We start from the raw sequence: 15,755 nt of genomic DNA on the forward strand, positions 1-15,755 counted from the left end.
ATCTGACATCACATGGACAAATATAAGACCTTCTGTAGGAAAGTTCTGTGGTCAGATGAAACAAAGACATTTAGCTCTTTGGCCACCATTCCCAGCAGTATGTTTGGAACATTGTCAAAAGTGGTAAAGGAATGGCTAAATCAGGCTAGAATTAAGGTTTTGGAATGTCCTTCCCAAAGTCTGACTTAAATATGTGGACAATGCTGCAGAAACAAGTCCATGTCAGAAAATCAACAAATTGAGCTGAACTGCACCAATTTTGTCAAGAGGAGTGGTCAAAAATCCAACCAGAAGTTTGCCAGAAGCTTGAGGATGGCTACCAAAAGCGCCTTATTGCAGTGAAACTTGCCAAGGGACATGTAACCAAATATTAACATTGCTGTTTGTATACTTTTGACCCAGCAGATTTGGTCCCATTTTCTGTGGACCCATAATAAATTCTTAACAGAATCACATTTCATGAATGTTTTTTTGTGACAAACAAGTTTGTTCTCCAATCACTCTATCACAAAAAAACAACAGTTGTCGAAATAATTGTAAACTCAAGACAGCCATGACATTATGTTTTTTACAAGTGTATGTAAACTTTTGACCACAACTGTACATACAGTGTACATATATAAACTATATACATACATTATATACACATACATACGTATATGTACTGGACAAAAATATCAACGCAACACTTGTTTTTGCTCTCTTTTTTCATGTCTCAAAGATCCAAATCTTTTACTATATACACAAAATACCTATTCCGCTCAAATATTGTTCACAAATCTATCTAAATATATGTTAGTGAGCATTTCTTCTTTGCCAATAGTATCCATCCCACTTCACAGGTGTGACATATCAATATGCTGATTCAATAGCATGATTATTGCACAGGTGTGTCTAAGGCAGGCCTGGGCAATTATTTTGACTCGGTATATATCTATTTTTAGGGACACTAATACAAAACTTCACAATAATGTCTGATTGAATGCTAAAAATTGAATTTTACATTTTTCTAAGAACAATAAAACACTGAATATTGACAAAATATGAATGTCACACCCTCTTTCGATCGACATATTTTACAATCAAGTGAAATGCAACAAAAATGCGAAAAAACAGTGAAATATGAATGTCAAGGGTTACAAAATAAACCCACCTAAAATCTGATATATCTGACATATCACTAAGCTTTAGAACTTTGTTGTGAAAAGCTCCTTCCGCGTCTGTGGAAATGCTTCCCGCCCACGCTGCATGGTGCCTCGTCTGAGCTGCTACCATCGTAACTAATTAGATGACCATAGTAACTAATTAGATTAACTTAGTAACTAATTAGATGACCATAGTAACTAGTATATCATGCAAAAGTGCAGATTCCAACCATTGAAAGACTTAGTACAGTTGAAGACTTACGGTCATTGAAAACATCACTGCACATCATAATGGCAGCTACACTTTCCATTTTAAAGATCTAAAAAAAATATTTGGGAATGTCCGGCGGGCCAGATTGAAAACTTAACGGGCCGCATGTGGCCCCCGGGCCTTAATTTGCCCAGGTCTGGTCTAAGGCTGCCCACCATAAAAAGGCCACACTGAAATGTGCAGATTTGCTTTGCCAGGATACACGCTAAAAAATGAAGATTATAGACTTCTGGGAAAAACAAATACAATTTCATAGACCAAATAATAGAATTTAGGTTTAAATGTAATGTTTAGCCCAGTAGAGAAGGCTCTAAAAGCCCACTACTGGGCTTAAAAAAATCAAAATTGTGGCGGCGTGGCTCGGTTGGTAGAGTGGCCATGCCAGCAACTTGAGGGTTTGATCTCCACTTCCACCATCCTCGTCACTGCCGTTGTGTCCTTGAACAAGACACTTAATCCACCTGCTTCCAATTCCACCCACACTGGTTCAAATATAGATATTGGGTTTCAATATGTAAAGTGCTTTGAGTTACTAGAGAAAAGTGCTATATAGAATTCACTTGACTAATAATAAAAGAAAAACAGTTAATATTGCAAGAATAAAGTCTTCGAATATTTTGTTGTTCTTTTTAGTATGAGTGCTCCTTTACTTTATACCGTACTACTTTGTTTTTCAAAATAAGCATTTTTGTTTTATCAAGGCATAAATCTTGATGGAAGTATTGTAATGGATCTTAAGTTTTAACGTGGCAAGGGCGGTAGTTTTTTGAATCAAAAACAGGCCTACAGAATCTTCAGTTCTGCATCTATTTAGTGTCTGACATGTCGTGGAATTACTTTAGCGGGAGCTTTGGGAGAGACGCCTGGGCTCCACCTCAGAGGACGACCAAGACCACGACATCTCGTACCTAAAGGAAACCCACCTCGGCATCGAGCGCAAATGTTCCAGCATCACAGTCAGCTCCACGTCCAGCCTGGAGGCCGAGGTGGACTTTACCGTCCTCACAGACCTGCACACGGGAATGGAGGAGTTCTCCCGAGGGATGTCAGAGCTGGGCGAGCGGGACCTGTCGCCTGACGGGGGTCTGCGCTTCGGGATTGACTTCCTCCAGCAGCAAGGCCCCTCGGAGTCCCCACTGTCTATTATGGTGTCCGCCCATCCTTTGTCCAAAGCGGCGAGCGGCAGTCCTCCAGCCAAGCACATCCAGCCTGAAGAAGTGCGTACAGAAGCCAAAAGGCCTGATGTGCAGGTACAGCAAATGTTATTTTCTCATTTTGACTGCTTAAAACTATACTGTAAGACACATTGTCTTTAAAGTAGCACTTATGTGAAATGAGACATATTTCCCTTCATGGAGGTGTGAAAATAAAATAGTTAAACTCTGAAAATATATCTGGATTAGCATGTTAGCTTTGTAGCACTATCATAGGACAATGGTTAGACACGAACCCAAACCCTTATCTTCGTACCACACACTATGTTAAATAACCAGAGTGTTACGTGCGGCGGGGGAAGGAGACGGCACCACATCGGGAATCAGTTCTATAGGTTTATTGAATCTGATGATGTGTTGGAGTGTGTATTCTACTCAAAGAGTATTAACAATGTAAATATTAGCAGGGGTTTCTGTAAGTGCGTGTTGGATGAATCCTTCGTCAGACCAATGGGGCAAGGAACGAAAGCAGTCCGTGGGCGGCGATAGGCGACGAGGTCCGTGTCCAAACAGGGGTCGATGATCCAGGGAAGCAGTCCAGATTTCAGTGGGAAGTCGAGGCACACAGTTCGATCACGGGAAAAGGAGGGAACACTGCGGGGACCACAGAAGACATAAGGCCCGGTCAGAGGGAAAACACAGAGAGAGCAAGTACGCGGAGGGAAGCCATAGACGGGACGCTTACTATGAAGAGTGAACTACGTTCCGGCACTGGATCTTCGGGTACGCTGCTCTTTATGCCGTCCACCTTCATCAGAGCCAGGTGTTCTGATTGCCGATTGACTGACGTCGAGCAGGGGCGTGTCCCGGCACGCTTCCCGCAGCGGTGCCGGCTGTACTAGCAGCAGATGACATGCGGGATTGCGCATGCGCTGTGACACAGAGAGCAAGACTAACCGCGGACAAAGTATTTATTTATTTAATTAAGTTGAGTAACAAATAAATGTACAGTATTACACATTACAACAACTATATACAGTAGCTAAAGTACTTACCTGAATAACAACTATGGGAAATATTTCGAAATGTCACCATGAAGGACCCAGCAGAGCCCTTATCTGTGGAGAGTCGCCTTTATATAGAGAACAAAACAACGTTGGCTCGGACTGCCAACTTCCTGAAAAATAAATAAAGGACACCTCACTGGCAGGGCCAGACTTGGTTGTCCTTTGCGCTTTTGTATTTATGTAAAACCATTTTTATGCTAATAATTTTGTAAGTAGTTGCTATGGCTCACTGATTTGTTTTTTAAAAGTTAAAACACCAGAAAGTATATAGATAATTAACTTTAGTAAGCAGATAACTCAAAGTCTCACCTTAGCTCGCGAATGGAAGATGGCAGTAGAGTATGGAATGTCTTAAAGTGTGTTTTGTGGCATGTTTGGATGTTTTTTTACTGTTAGTAGGCACTCGCTCCTTACTGCCATCCACAGGACTGAAATGGAAGAGTGTTATTCAGCACAATTACGATATTCTTAATATAAGGTGGGGCGGTTTAGCTCGGTTGGTAGAGCGGCCGTGCCAGCAACTTGAGGGTTGCAGGTTCGATTCCCGCTTCCGCCATCCTAGTCACTGCCGTTGTGTCCTTGGGCAAGACACTTTACTCACATGCTCCCAGTGCCACCCACACTGGTTTGAATGTAACTTAGATATTGGGTTTCACTATGTAAAGCGCTTTGAGTCACTAGAGAAAAAGCGCTATATAAATATAAGTCAATTCAATTCAATAAGTCAGACGTGTGAATTCCTAAAAACAGTCTACTTGTTTTCTTCTCTCCAAGCCTATAGTGCCTAAAAAGCCAAAGAGGTCAGTACCGGTGTCCTCTTCAGTGGACAGGGAGCCATCGCACTGTCATGTCCCCAGCGCCACACCTCTGAGTCGGGAAGCCAGTGATGTCGTGGCCTCAGCCACCGTCAAGAAGAGCGACATTCGGACGGAGACCCAGCCCAATGGGTCAGAGGTCACGACAACGATAGTGGAGTTCGCAGATCAGGTCAGTCCACAAGTGTATTCCAGTGAAGTTCATGGCAGATGGGGGGAGCGTACTACATAAGCAAAGTAAATGTAAGAACAGATATTATATAAGGAAATACATTTTAAAATTACAGAAAAAAAATTCAAGCTTGTAATATTTAAAAAAATACTTTAAAAAGTATGCAAAAATTCAGTTTTAATGATGAAAAACCTTTAATATTTAAAAGATAAAGTTGCATTTTAATGAGTTTATTTTTTTAGGGTACCAAAGACAGAAGGCCTGTGCAATAAATTAGGGACTATATATATTTAAATTCAACAATATCGTTTTTTACGATCACTGCATATTTTTAGGCATTATTTGCTTGTGTCTAGTGTGGTTGTGAAGTATTAATTAAAAATGTTTTATTTTCTTAGTATTTATTGATTGTATATACTGTGCTTACTTCACCTTGCACTTTCAATTACATTTTGTTGTACTTATTTACAATGAGAATACATTCATCTACAGTACAGGCTAAAAGTTTGGACACACCTTCTCATTCAATGTGTTTTCTTTATGTTCAATCATGACTATTTACATTGTAGATTGTCACTGAAGGCATCAAAACTATGAATGTGGAGTTATGTACTTAACAAAAAATGGTGAAATAACTGTAAACATGTTTTATATTCCAGTTTCTTCAAAACAGCCACTCTTAGCTCTGATTACTGCTTTGCACACTCTTGGCATTCTCCCCATGAGTTTCGAGCACACCTGCGAAGTGAAAAACATTTCAGATGACGACATCTTGAAGCTCATCGAGATAAAATGCCAAGAGTGTGCAAAAAAGTAATCGGAGCAAAGGGTAGCTATTTTGAAGAAACTACAATATAAAACATGTTTCCAGTTATTTCACTTTTTTGTTAAGTACATAATTCCACATGTGTTCATTCATCCTGTGATCATGTGGCGACTTATCCAGGGTGTACGCCGCCTTCCGCCCGATTGTAGCTGAGATAGGCACCAGTGCCCCCCGCGACCCCAAAGAAAATAAGGGGTAGAAAATGGATGGATGTATGAATGGTGTTCATTCATAGTTGCGATGCCTTCAATGACAATCTACAAAGTAAATAGTCATGAAAATATAGAAAACCCATTAAATGAGGTGTTTTCCAAACTTTTGGCCCAATAAAAATTGTGTTCTTCCCCCATAAAAAGCATTGATTGTAATTCATCAAATCATTATATCATTATAATACAGTAATTCTTAAACTGTGGTACATGTATCCCTAGTGGAACACAGGCTCTGTATAGCGGCACGCCAAATAATCACTTGATTAACGTAATGTTTTATTTTCTTAACTTCAAACACAGTGTGACTGTTCAAACTGTGTGCATTGTTAAAGTGGCCAGAAATATTAAATGTGCTTGTAAAACCTCTGCCTTGATTTTAATGAATACTTAGGCCTACTCTCCTACTTTATTTTCATGTTGGTCATTATGGTGGTACTCGGGGAACCGAGAGGTGAAACATTTTTTGAGAGACACTATATTAATAATAAACATAATAATGTCCTTCACATAACATGTAATACTATGATGACGGGTGATTTGTATCGTCATAGTCAAATGGAGTACAAATGTTTTATTTGTCATCATTCAAGCAGAATCGCAATTTATTTTTATTTTTTTTTAATCACAGGATCACGGTATCACAAGTCTGAGCGACATGTCTTACTCTACGAGACAGAGTGTCTCCCCTGTGAGTAAGAAGTGCATGACCACACTTTTAATATCTCCATCTCCCTTGGGTTCAAACCTACATACTCGTCCACATACCCTATTTTCCGGACCATAGGGCGCACTGGATATAAGGCGCACTGCCGATCAAAGGTCTTTTTTCGATCTTTTTTCATATATATGAGGATTATAGAGCGCATTAAATTAGTCGTATTTTTTTTTTTTTTTTGTTCTAAATGTAAACACTTCCTTTTGGTCTACACAACATGTAATGGTGGTTCTTTGCTCAAAATATTCCATTGATGATGTTTTACAGATCATCTTCAAGCCGCTTTCTTTTGTGGGCGGTCTTATTTACGTGGCTTAACTTCAGCAGCGGCTTCTCCCCATCATCTTTGTTGTAGCGGTGTATTGTGCAAGGATGGGAGTGGAAGAATTGTCAAAAGATGGAGCCAACTGTTTTAATGACATTCAGGCTTTACTTAAATCAATAACAGAGCAGCATCTCCTCATCCGAAAGCAACAACAATGTGTTCCGGGGAAAACCGTCTGACAATAGATGATGTCTATTGCCTGACCACTTCTCTGTTAACTACTTCTCTTTGTTTATAATGTCTATTTTCTGCTGGATTTACTCTCTATTTTATGCTCCAGCTATTACACATCCTGTAATATTGTACATGGTATATCAGTATATATTATATCATGTGCATATATTATGTAAATAATACGTATATTTGTTATATTTTATATTGCTTTTAGTTTTGTATACCTATATTGTCCTTTCCATCTTTTCCATCATTTTTAACTAAGCTACTGTGTGGAACAATTTCCCTTGCGGATCATTAAAGTTTGTCTAAGTCTAAGTCTAAGATAGTCAGGGGAGTGGGGGTTGCCCACATATGCGGTCCTCGTAAGGTTTCTCATAGTCATCATTGTCGACGCCCCACTGGGGTGAGTTTTTCCTTGCCCTCATGTGGGCCCTACCGAGGATGTTGTTGTGGTTTGTGCAGCCCTTTGAGGCACTTGTGATTCAGGGCTATATAAATAAGCATTGATTGATTGATAGTCCAGAAAAATTACAACCAAGTTCATCTGGAACCATTTCGGTCGGGGCACGAATGCTCTTTTCCTTCGAATTTAAAACTCCTTCCATCAATCCACAGAGTCTTTGCTGCTTCATGAATGAACTCCAAGAAGTTCAAAATATTTGTTTTCATGATTCTCGGTCCAAAAATTAATTTGAATCCTTTTTTTTTTTTGTCATGAAAAAAGGGACATTTTTGTCATGAAAAAGGGAGGTTTTTGTCATGGAAAAGGGAGGTTTTTGTGGTTGGTTCACTAATTGTAAGTGTATATTGTGTTTTTTATGTTGATTTAATAATAATAATAAAAAAAATATATATGTATATATTTTTTTTTTATTAAAAATGAATAAAAAATTCTTCTGCAGCCCGGTACCAATCGGGCCACGGCCCGGTAACCGCGGCCCGGTGGTTGGGGACCACTGCCATAAGGGACAAGCGGGAGAAAATGGATGGATGGAAAAGGAAATAAGCGCCCCCACTGCGTATTACAAATAGTCATGGTCACTTGTACTTCACATGTAGGTGTGAAAATATAAATGTACAAAAAACAAACTATTTGGGAAATTTCCATGCACTAAACAAGTGCATGGAAATGTAGTGATTGAGTCTGCTAAGTTATCCAGTAAGAAAATTAAACAGACACAAAACCACTCCGAAATATACATTTCGATGTATTAATAATAATGATTTTAGTTCAATTACAAGACCAACATTTTCAATTTTTACTTTTTTGAGTGTTCGCTATGCCTTTTTAATATAAATATATTGTTAAACTGTAATTATATATCAGTCTTGGATGATCAATTATATAAATATGTCTTCTCCTACAGGTGCATATGGGCAGTCTTGCAAGAGAGGCGTCAGGGTCGCCCATCCTCGTCACCGAAAATGTTACCTCCGCAACCACACAGGTGACCAAGGTACAGAATAAGAACGGACAAATAAAGCTTGTGATTTAATAAGTTCAATGTGACAAAAGGTGGTTTGTTCCAGTCCGACATGCTGTGTAACGTGTTGTGTTGTTGTGTGTGTGCTATCCCTGTGTACTGCAGACAGTGAAAGGAGGCTACTCAGAGACCAGGATTGAGAAGAGGATCATCATCACTGGAGATGATGATGTGGACCAGGAACAGGTGAAGTGCGCACCTTCATACAGACAACATGTACGGCATTGTGTTCAACATTTCCCACTACCACCATGTGCTGACAGGCTCTTGCCATCGCCATCCAAGAGGCCAGGCAGCAGCATCCAGACATGCAGGTGACCAAGGCCGTGGTTGTCAGGGAAACAGAATCATCCGCCGAGGAGCAACCCACATAAGGGGTACATGTGCCCGTCTTCACCTCAATGTAACATCGACTGCATGATTTAAAGTTGAAGTAAGGAGAAACTGTCCTTGGGTTTTTCAGTAGTTGACAGACAAGTGGTTACTGTGAAGTACTGCAATTATTGTTCAAGTAGACTCTGACATGGCCGCTCCACAAAGTTCATCCATATTTATGAGAGCAATGCGCCTTATTAAAGGGGAACTGCAATTTTTGGAGGGAATTTTGCCCATCGTTCACAATCAATATGAAAGACATGACGACAGATGTATTTTTTTTTTAATGCAATCTAAATAGTAAATAAATGCAACCAAATCTCTGCGTATGGGAGTTTCTCTATTCTGCCTATAAAAGCCCTTAAAAAACATCCAAACACCCCCAATACGGTTTTATATACATGAATAAAATATATTTGTAATCTAGTAACAAGCATGTTTATAATAAACTTTAAATTTATTTTTATAAATTTAAGCACACATGGCGCACTAATTTTAAAAACGCATCACAATGTTTTTTAATATGACAGCCAACAAACCATCACTTACAGTACAATGTTCACTGTCATTGGGATGCCGACTGTTAGAATGTTCATATATTCCCATTTCAATGGAGAATGACTCGTAATCCTCGGGGAAAAAAGGTGGGTGGAGCCAAGCGTCTTTTTGTGTCGTTCTCCATTACCGGGTCTAAATTGGCTGTCAAAATTTACTAGCTTGTCGGATTACACCCTCGTCTTACTATCCAGGTTGAGAGGCATGATTTATTATCTAGAATATAGTTTGAAGAGCAAGGAAACGAAGAAGCAGATCATCAGTCGATCATGTCAACATTGGCATGATGTTGACACACAAGTCATCACAGTGTCGCTACAAATAGTTTGTCTGCGTTAGCGCCTTCTAATAACAACGTTACTATTACTTGGTTAACATTGAAGTCACAAACTGTAAATGTAGTTGGCGGTTTTTGGATGGTTATTTATTGAGTTTTATGGTGGGAATAGAGGACTTCCCATTGGCTCCGCTGTATGTAGACTTTCATTTAGTTTTTTTTCAGAGTTAGAATGCAATAAAAAACATAATATATCCGTTATATATATATATATATATATATATATATATATATATATATATATATATATATATATTTATATATATATATACGTTATATATATATATATATATATATATATATATATATATATATATATTTCGCAGGGTTCCCTCAACATATAAGTGTGTGCATTTGTCATCACTTTTGTTAGGTATTGTTGTTAATAAAACCTGCGAAACAGGCTTGTAGGAATGATATAGCCTCTGTGTTTTTTCATGACATAACATATATTCCGCTCTACTGAAACCTCGACTATAAATATAAACAGACAGACAGACAGACAGACAGACAGACAGACAGATAGATAGATAGATAGATCTATATGTACATACATATATATGCATATATGTATATATATATATATATATATATGTATGTATACATATATGTGTATACATACATGCATATGTATATATATATATATATATATATATATATATATATATATATATATATATACATACACGTACTTATGCATTTGTATATGTAAAAACCCCGTTTCCGTATGAGTTGGAAAATTGTGTTAAATGTAAATATAAACGGAATACAATGATTTGCAAATCATTTTCAACCCATATTCAGTTGAATATGCTACAAAGACAACAAATTTGATGTTCAAACTAATAAACGTTTTTTTTTGCAAATAATCTTTAACTTTAGATTTGGATGCCAGCAACACGTGACAAAGAAGTTGGGAAAGGTGGCAATAAATACTGATAAAGTTTAGGAATGCTCATCAAACACTTATTTGGAACATCCCACAGGTGTGCAGGCTAATTGGGAACATGCGGGTGCCATGATTGGGTATAACAACAGCTTCCAAAAAAATGCTCAGTCTTTCACAAGAAAGGATGAGGCAAGGTACACCCCTTTGTCCACAACAGTGTGAGAAAATAGTCAAACAGTTTAAGAACAAGATTTCTCAAAGTGCAATTGCAAGAAATTTAGGGATTTCAACATCTATGGTCCATAATATCATCAAAAGGTTCAGAGAATCTGGATAAATCACTCCACCTAAGCGGCATGGCCGGAAACCAACATTGAATGACCGTGACCTTCGATCCCTCAGACGACTGTATCCAAAAGTGACATCAATCTCTTAAGATATCACCACATGGGCTCAGGACAATTCAGAAAACCACTGTCACTAAATACAGTTTGTCGTTACATCTGTAAGTGCAAGTTAAAGGTCTACTATGCAAAGCGAAAGCCATTAATCAACAACATCCAGAAACGCCGCCGTTTTCTCTGGGCCTGAGATCATCTAAGATGGACTGATGCAAAGTGAAAAAGTGTTCTGTGGTCTGACGAGTCCACATTTCAAATTGTTTTTGGAATTATTCGATATTGTGTCATCCGGACCAAAGGGGAAGTGAACCGTCCAGACTGTTATCGACGCAAAGTTCAAAAGCCAGCATCTGTGATAGTATGGGGGTGCATTAGTGCCCAAGCCATGGCTAACTTACACATCTGTGAAGGCACCATTAATGCTGAAAGGTACATACAGGTTTTGGAACAACATATGTTGCCATCTAAGCGCCGTCTTTTTCATGGATGCCCCTGCTTATTTCAGCAAGACAATCCCAGGCCACATTCAGCACGTGTTACAACAGCGTGGCTTCGTAAAAAAAGAGTGAGGGTACTTTCCTGGCCCGCCTGCAGTCCAGACCTGTCTCCCATTGAAAATGTGTGGCACATTATGAAGCGTAAAATACGACAGCGGAGACCCCGGACTGTTGAACGACTAAAGCTCTACATAAAACAAGAATGGGAAATAATTCCACTTTCAAAGCTTCAACAATTCGTTTCCTCAGTTCCCAAACATTTATTGAGTGTTGTTAAAATAAAAGTTGATGTAACACAGTGGTGAACATGCCATTTCCCAACTACTCTGGCACGTGTTGCAGCCATGAAATCTTAAGTTAATTATTATTTGCAAAAAAAAAAAAAATAAAGTTTATGAGTTTGAACATCAAATATCCTGTCTTTGAAGTGCATTCAATTGAATATGGGTTGAAAAGTATTTGCAAACCATTGTATTCCGTTTATATTTACATCTAACACAATTTCCCAACTCATATAGAAACGGGGTTTGTCTGCATTTGTTTATATATATGTATATACATATACGTCTATATATAGATAGATATATGTATATATGTATACATACATATTTATGCACATGTGCATATATACGTAAATATATATGCATTTGTAAATATATGCATATGTTTATATACATATATATATGTATATATATATATATATATACATATATATATATATATATATATATATATATATATATACATATATATATATGCATGTAAGTGTCTGTGTGTTTGTGTGTGTGTGTATAAATACACACACACATATCATTGTAAATAAGACACCTTAATTTTTTGCTTAAAAATGATAAAAGTATCCAAACAATACTGCCTAATATTATTATACAGAGGTCAAGACACCACCCACCCTTTGCAGTTGAGTAAATAAACACGGGCCACTAGATGAGGAAAAAACAGTTGGAAAAATAGTTCTTAACAGACTTAACTCTTTTTTTTTTAGGTGATAACTTTTAATTGTGTATCAAATACCTATATCTCTACTAATGTATATGTTTTTCAAATAAGCTTAGTAATTTCTGTAGTTGAGTGAAAATGATATATTACGTTTTCCACCACAACTCCCCTGACAGCCGTGGAATGTCTTAACTTATCTCAACATGTACGAGTGTGCATTTGTCATCACTTTTATTAGATATCATTGTATAGCTCACAAAGATATATTATTATTTTTATATATTAAATACCATATATCTACACAAATATATTTTTTTGAATAAGTCTATGAATCTTTGCAGTTAAGTGAATAACCACTATTTGAGGAAATACGTTTGTTGACGCATAAGCTTGTGTCCTGGCTGGTCCACCAAGTCTATCTATCTCTTTCTTTTACGAGTGCTATATGGAGAATGATGACATCACATTGTGACATAGTGTGGCTTTAACGCTCCTTCTTTGTCGCCTGCAGTTGTGACTCCCCAGACGAGAGGCGGCCAAGACGGGACTCATCACCACCAACTGACAATGGAAACGGGACTTCCCTTTCTTAAATCCACTTTCTTATATTTGATTTCAACCTCACTGAAACTATGTGTGTGATACGGAATGTTTTTGGGAGTGGATGCTGCAACAACAAAAAAACAAAAACATTAGTGAACAACTTTCCTCAACACAAACAATTTTTGTTTGTGCTACAATGGAAAATAATTGTCATGCATTCTTTTTTTAAATCCAAAAGTGCCACTGTGGTAGTGTCAAAAAAAAGAAAAAAAAAGGATGATTTGATGGTGTTTTAGAGTAAAATGTGTGTGATAACCGGTTCCATAAATGCACTGACTGATGATGAGAGTAGACTTGAATAGAATAGAACAACAGCGCCCTCTGGTGGTGAGTATAATGTCCAAACGCTGCAGTAGTTTGTCATCACGCATCCCCTCCTATAAGTGTCTCATATTTTTTAGTGTAAATGTGCTTGTATGAATGTGCAACATGACGGATTGTACATTTCAACTAATTATGCCTTCTTTTTTGCTTCCTAAACCGGCAAATTCACTCCCTGTGCTCGGTGCGTTAACAATGTGTTGCACATCCAAAACTCTCTTTCCCCGGCCTAAATTATCTAACTGCATATTTGTGTAGTAAAAGTAGAACAATGTGTGTTCCGATTCATGTTTGCATGATAATTCCTTTCCTCAACGGATGGATTCAAGTCTTAATGAGAATGATAATTCTTGGGTTGCAGTGTAATTAAACAACAAAGACCTTTCTAATCAAAACAGAAGATAATTAAGCTTCCTGACAGGAAATGAAGCGCGCTCACCAAAATAAAGGTAGGAAATATGACTTAGCCAGTGTACTTAATGTAGTTACCGTATTTTTCGGATTATAAATCGCTCCGGAGTATAGATCGCACCGGCCGAAAATGCATAATGAAGAAGGAAAAAAACATACATCCGTCGCACTGGAGTATAAATCACATTTTTGGGGGAAATTCATTTGATAAAATCCAACACCAAGAATTGTGAAAGGCAATTTAAAGTAAATAAAGAATAGTGAACAACAGGCTGAATAAGTGTACGTTATATGACGCATAAATAACCAACAGAGAAGGTGCCTGGTATGTTAATGTAACATATTATGGTAAGTGTCATTGAAATAACTATAACATATTGAAGTGAATTATATTCATATAGCGCTTTTCTCTAGTGACTCAAAGTGCTTTACATAGTGAAACCCAATATCTGAGTTACATTAGACCCGCTCGACATCCATTGCTTTCCTCCTCTCCAAGGTTCTCATAGTCATCATTGTCACCGACGTCCCACTGGGTCATTATTGTCACCGATGTCCCACTGGGTGTGAGTTTTCCTTGCCCTTATGTGGGCCTACAGAGGATGTCGTAGTGGTTTGTGCAGCCCTTTGAGACACTAGTGATTTAGGGCTATATAAGTAAACATTGATTGATTGATTGATTTAAAGCAGTGTGGGTGGCACAGGGAGCAGGTGGGTAAAGTGTCTTGCCCAAGGACACAACGGCAGTGACTAGGATGGCGGAAGCAGGAATCGAACCTGCAACCCTCAAGTTGCTGGCACGGCCACTCTACCAAACGAGCTATGCCGGTTGGTAGACTGGTAAATGTATAGCATAGAACATGCTATACGTTTACCAAACAATCTGTCACTCTTAATCAAAAAATCCCATGAAATCTTCTTCCTTGATGTCGCTTTTAAACAACTCTGCCAACTCCAAAGGTATGCGCCGCTTCCTCTTGTCGTTTTATGCTGCATATTTTACTACGTCCAGCTTGTAATCTGCAGTACATGATTTCCTTTTCGGTGCCATATTTGTTCAGCCCTTCTAGGTTTTCTAAGTTACCGCCAACGATGAAATTATTAATTTTAACAGCTACGGCAGTAGCATATAGCATATAGCATATAGCAGTTAGCATTCCATGACCCACAATGCACTTCTGCCATGACCCTCCCCCGCCGAATTCTTATTGGTTGACGTGTGTGTGACGATTGCTGATGTTTTCTTCGTCACTTCCGCGAATGAGATAAATAATATTATTTGATATTTTACGGTAATGTGTTAATAATTTCACACATAGGTCGCTCCTGAGTATATGTCGGCCAAACTATGAAAAAAACTGCAATTTATAGTCCGAAAAATACGGTAATCCTAATATCCACCCATGATGCTTCCCACCACCCTGTTTGTTTTTACAATCAACATATTGGAAAAAAACAAAACAAATATATCTTTCCCCACTGCAGATTTTTAAAATCCTTTCTGTTTATTTAATTTTAGCCAAGTGCAGTATTCTACTTTTGGTTTCTGATTTTGTAAAGTCAATATTTTAAGCACTGAAGTGCCCCAGGTGTCAAAAAAAACAACAACTTGGAACGGGTGTCATTGAATGTCGTCTGATTACGTGCGAACAAATGTTTACGGCGGTATTAAACATTTACACGTGTGGTGTAACAGTGTTGTGTTCCATAAGAATGATGAGGAGGGGGGGGGGGGGGGGCAATGCATACCTTGTAGCTACTACACTGTTGATCCCGTCCGTCACCTACAAGGAAGAAAGCTTTGCCTCACCAACACAGCCCCGTTTTTACTTTTCCAGCCATGCCCACAATAACTGAAACCATCCCTCCATCTTTCTTTGGACAACACAGAAAAAAAAAAGTGCTGACCGAGGCTGACGTGCCACCAAAGTGCTGGGAACTATTGGACTTTTGGGCGCCATCGCTGACCACTCCTCAACTTGACCCCGGAACCAGGTTCTAATAGTTTCCCTCCCGCACCGCTTCTCTCCGTCGCTTCGTGCTCAT

General features: G+C 38.4%; 1 protein-coding gene across 1 annotated transcript in view; it reads left to right on the forward strand.

The window, feature by feature from the left end:
• si:dkey-178k16.1 (band 4.1-like protein 1) overlaps window positions 1-15,106 on the forward strand; it is a 130,047-nt gene extending 114,941 nt beyond the window's left edge. Inside the window, exons 17-23 of the mRNA XM_061903852.1 lie at window positions 2,259-2,666; window positions 4,412-4,624; window positions 6,291-6,350; window positions 8,247-8,336; window positions 8,469-8,549; window positions 8,627-8,740; window positions 12,886-15,106. Coding sequence (XP_061759836.1) covers window positions 2,259-2,666; window positions 4,412-4,624; window positions 6,291-6,350; window positions 8,247-8,336; window positions 8,469-8,549; window positions 8,627-8,737 — 963 coding nt within the window. The 3' untranslated portion in view covers window positions 8,738-8,740; window positions 12,886-15,106. The remainder of the gene's footprint in view (window positions 1-2,258; window positions 2,667-4,411; window positions 4,625-6,290; window positions 6,351-8,246; window positions 8,337-8,468; window positions 8,550-8,626; window positions 8,741-12,885) is intronic.
• The last annotated feature ends 649 nt before the right edge of the window (window positions 15,107-15,755 follow it).

Source organism: Nerophis ophidion, linkage group LG06 (genome assembly GCF_033978795.1).
Source record: "Nerophis ophidion isolate RoL-2023_Sa linkage group LG06, RoL_Noph_v1.0, whole genome shotgun sequence".
Classification (NCBI taxonomy): Eukaryota; Metazoa; Chordata; class Actinopteri; order Syngnathiformes; family Syngnathidae; genus Nerophis; species Nerophis ophidion.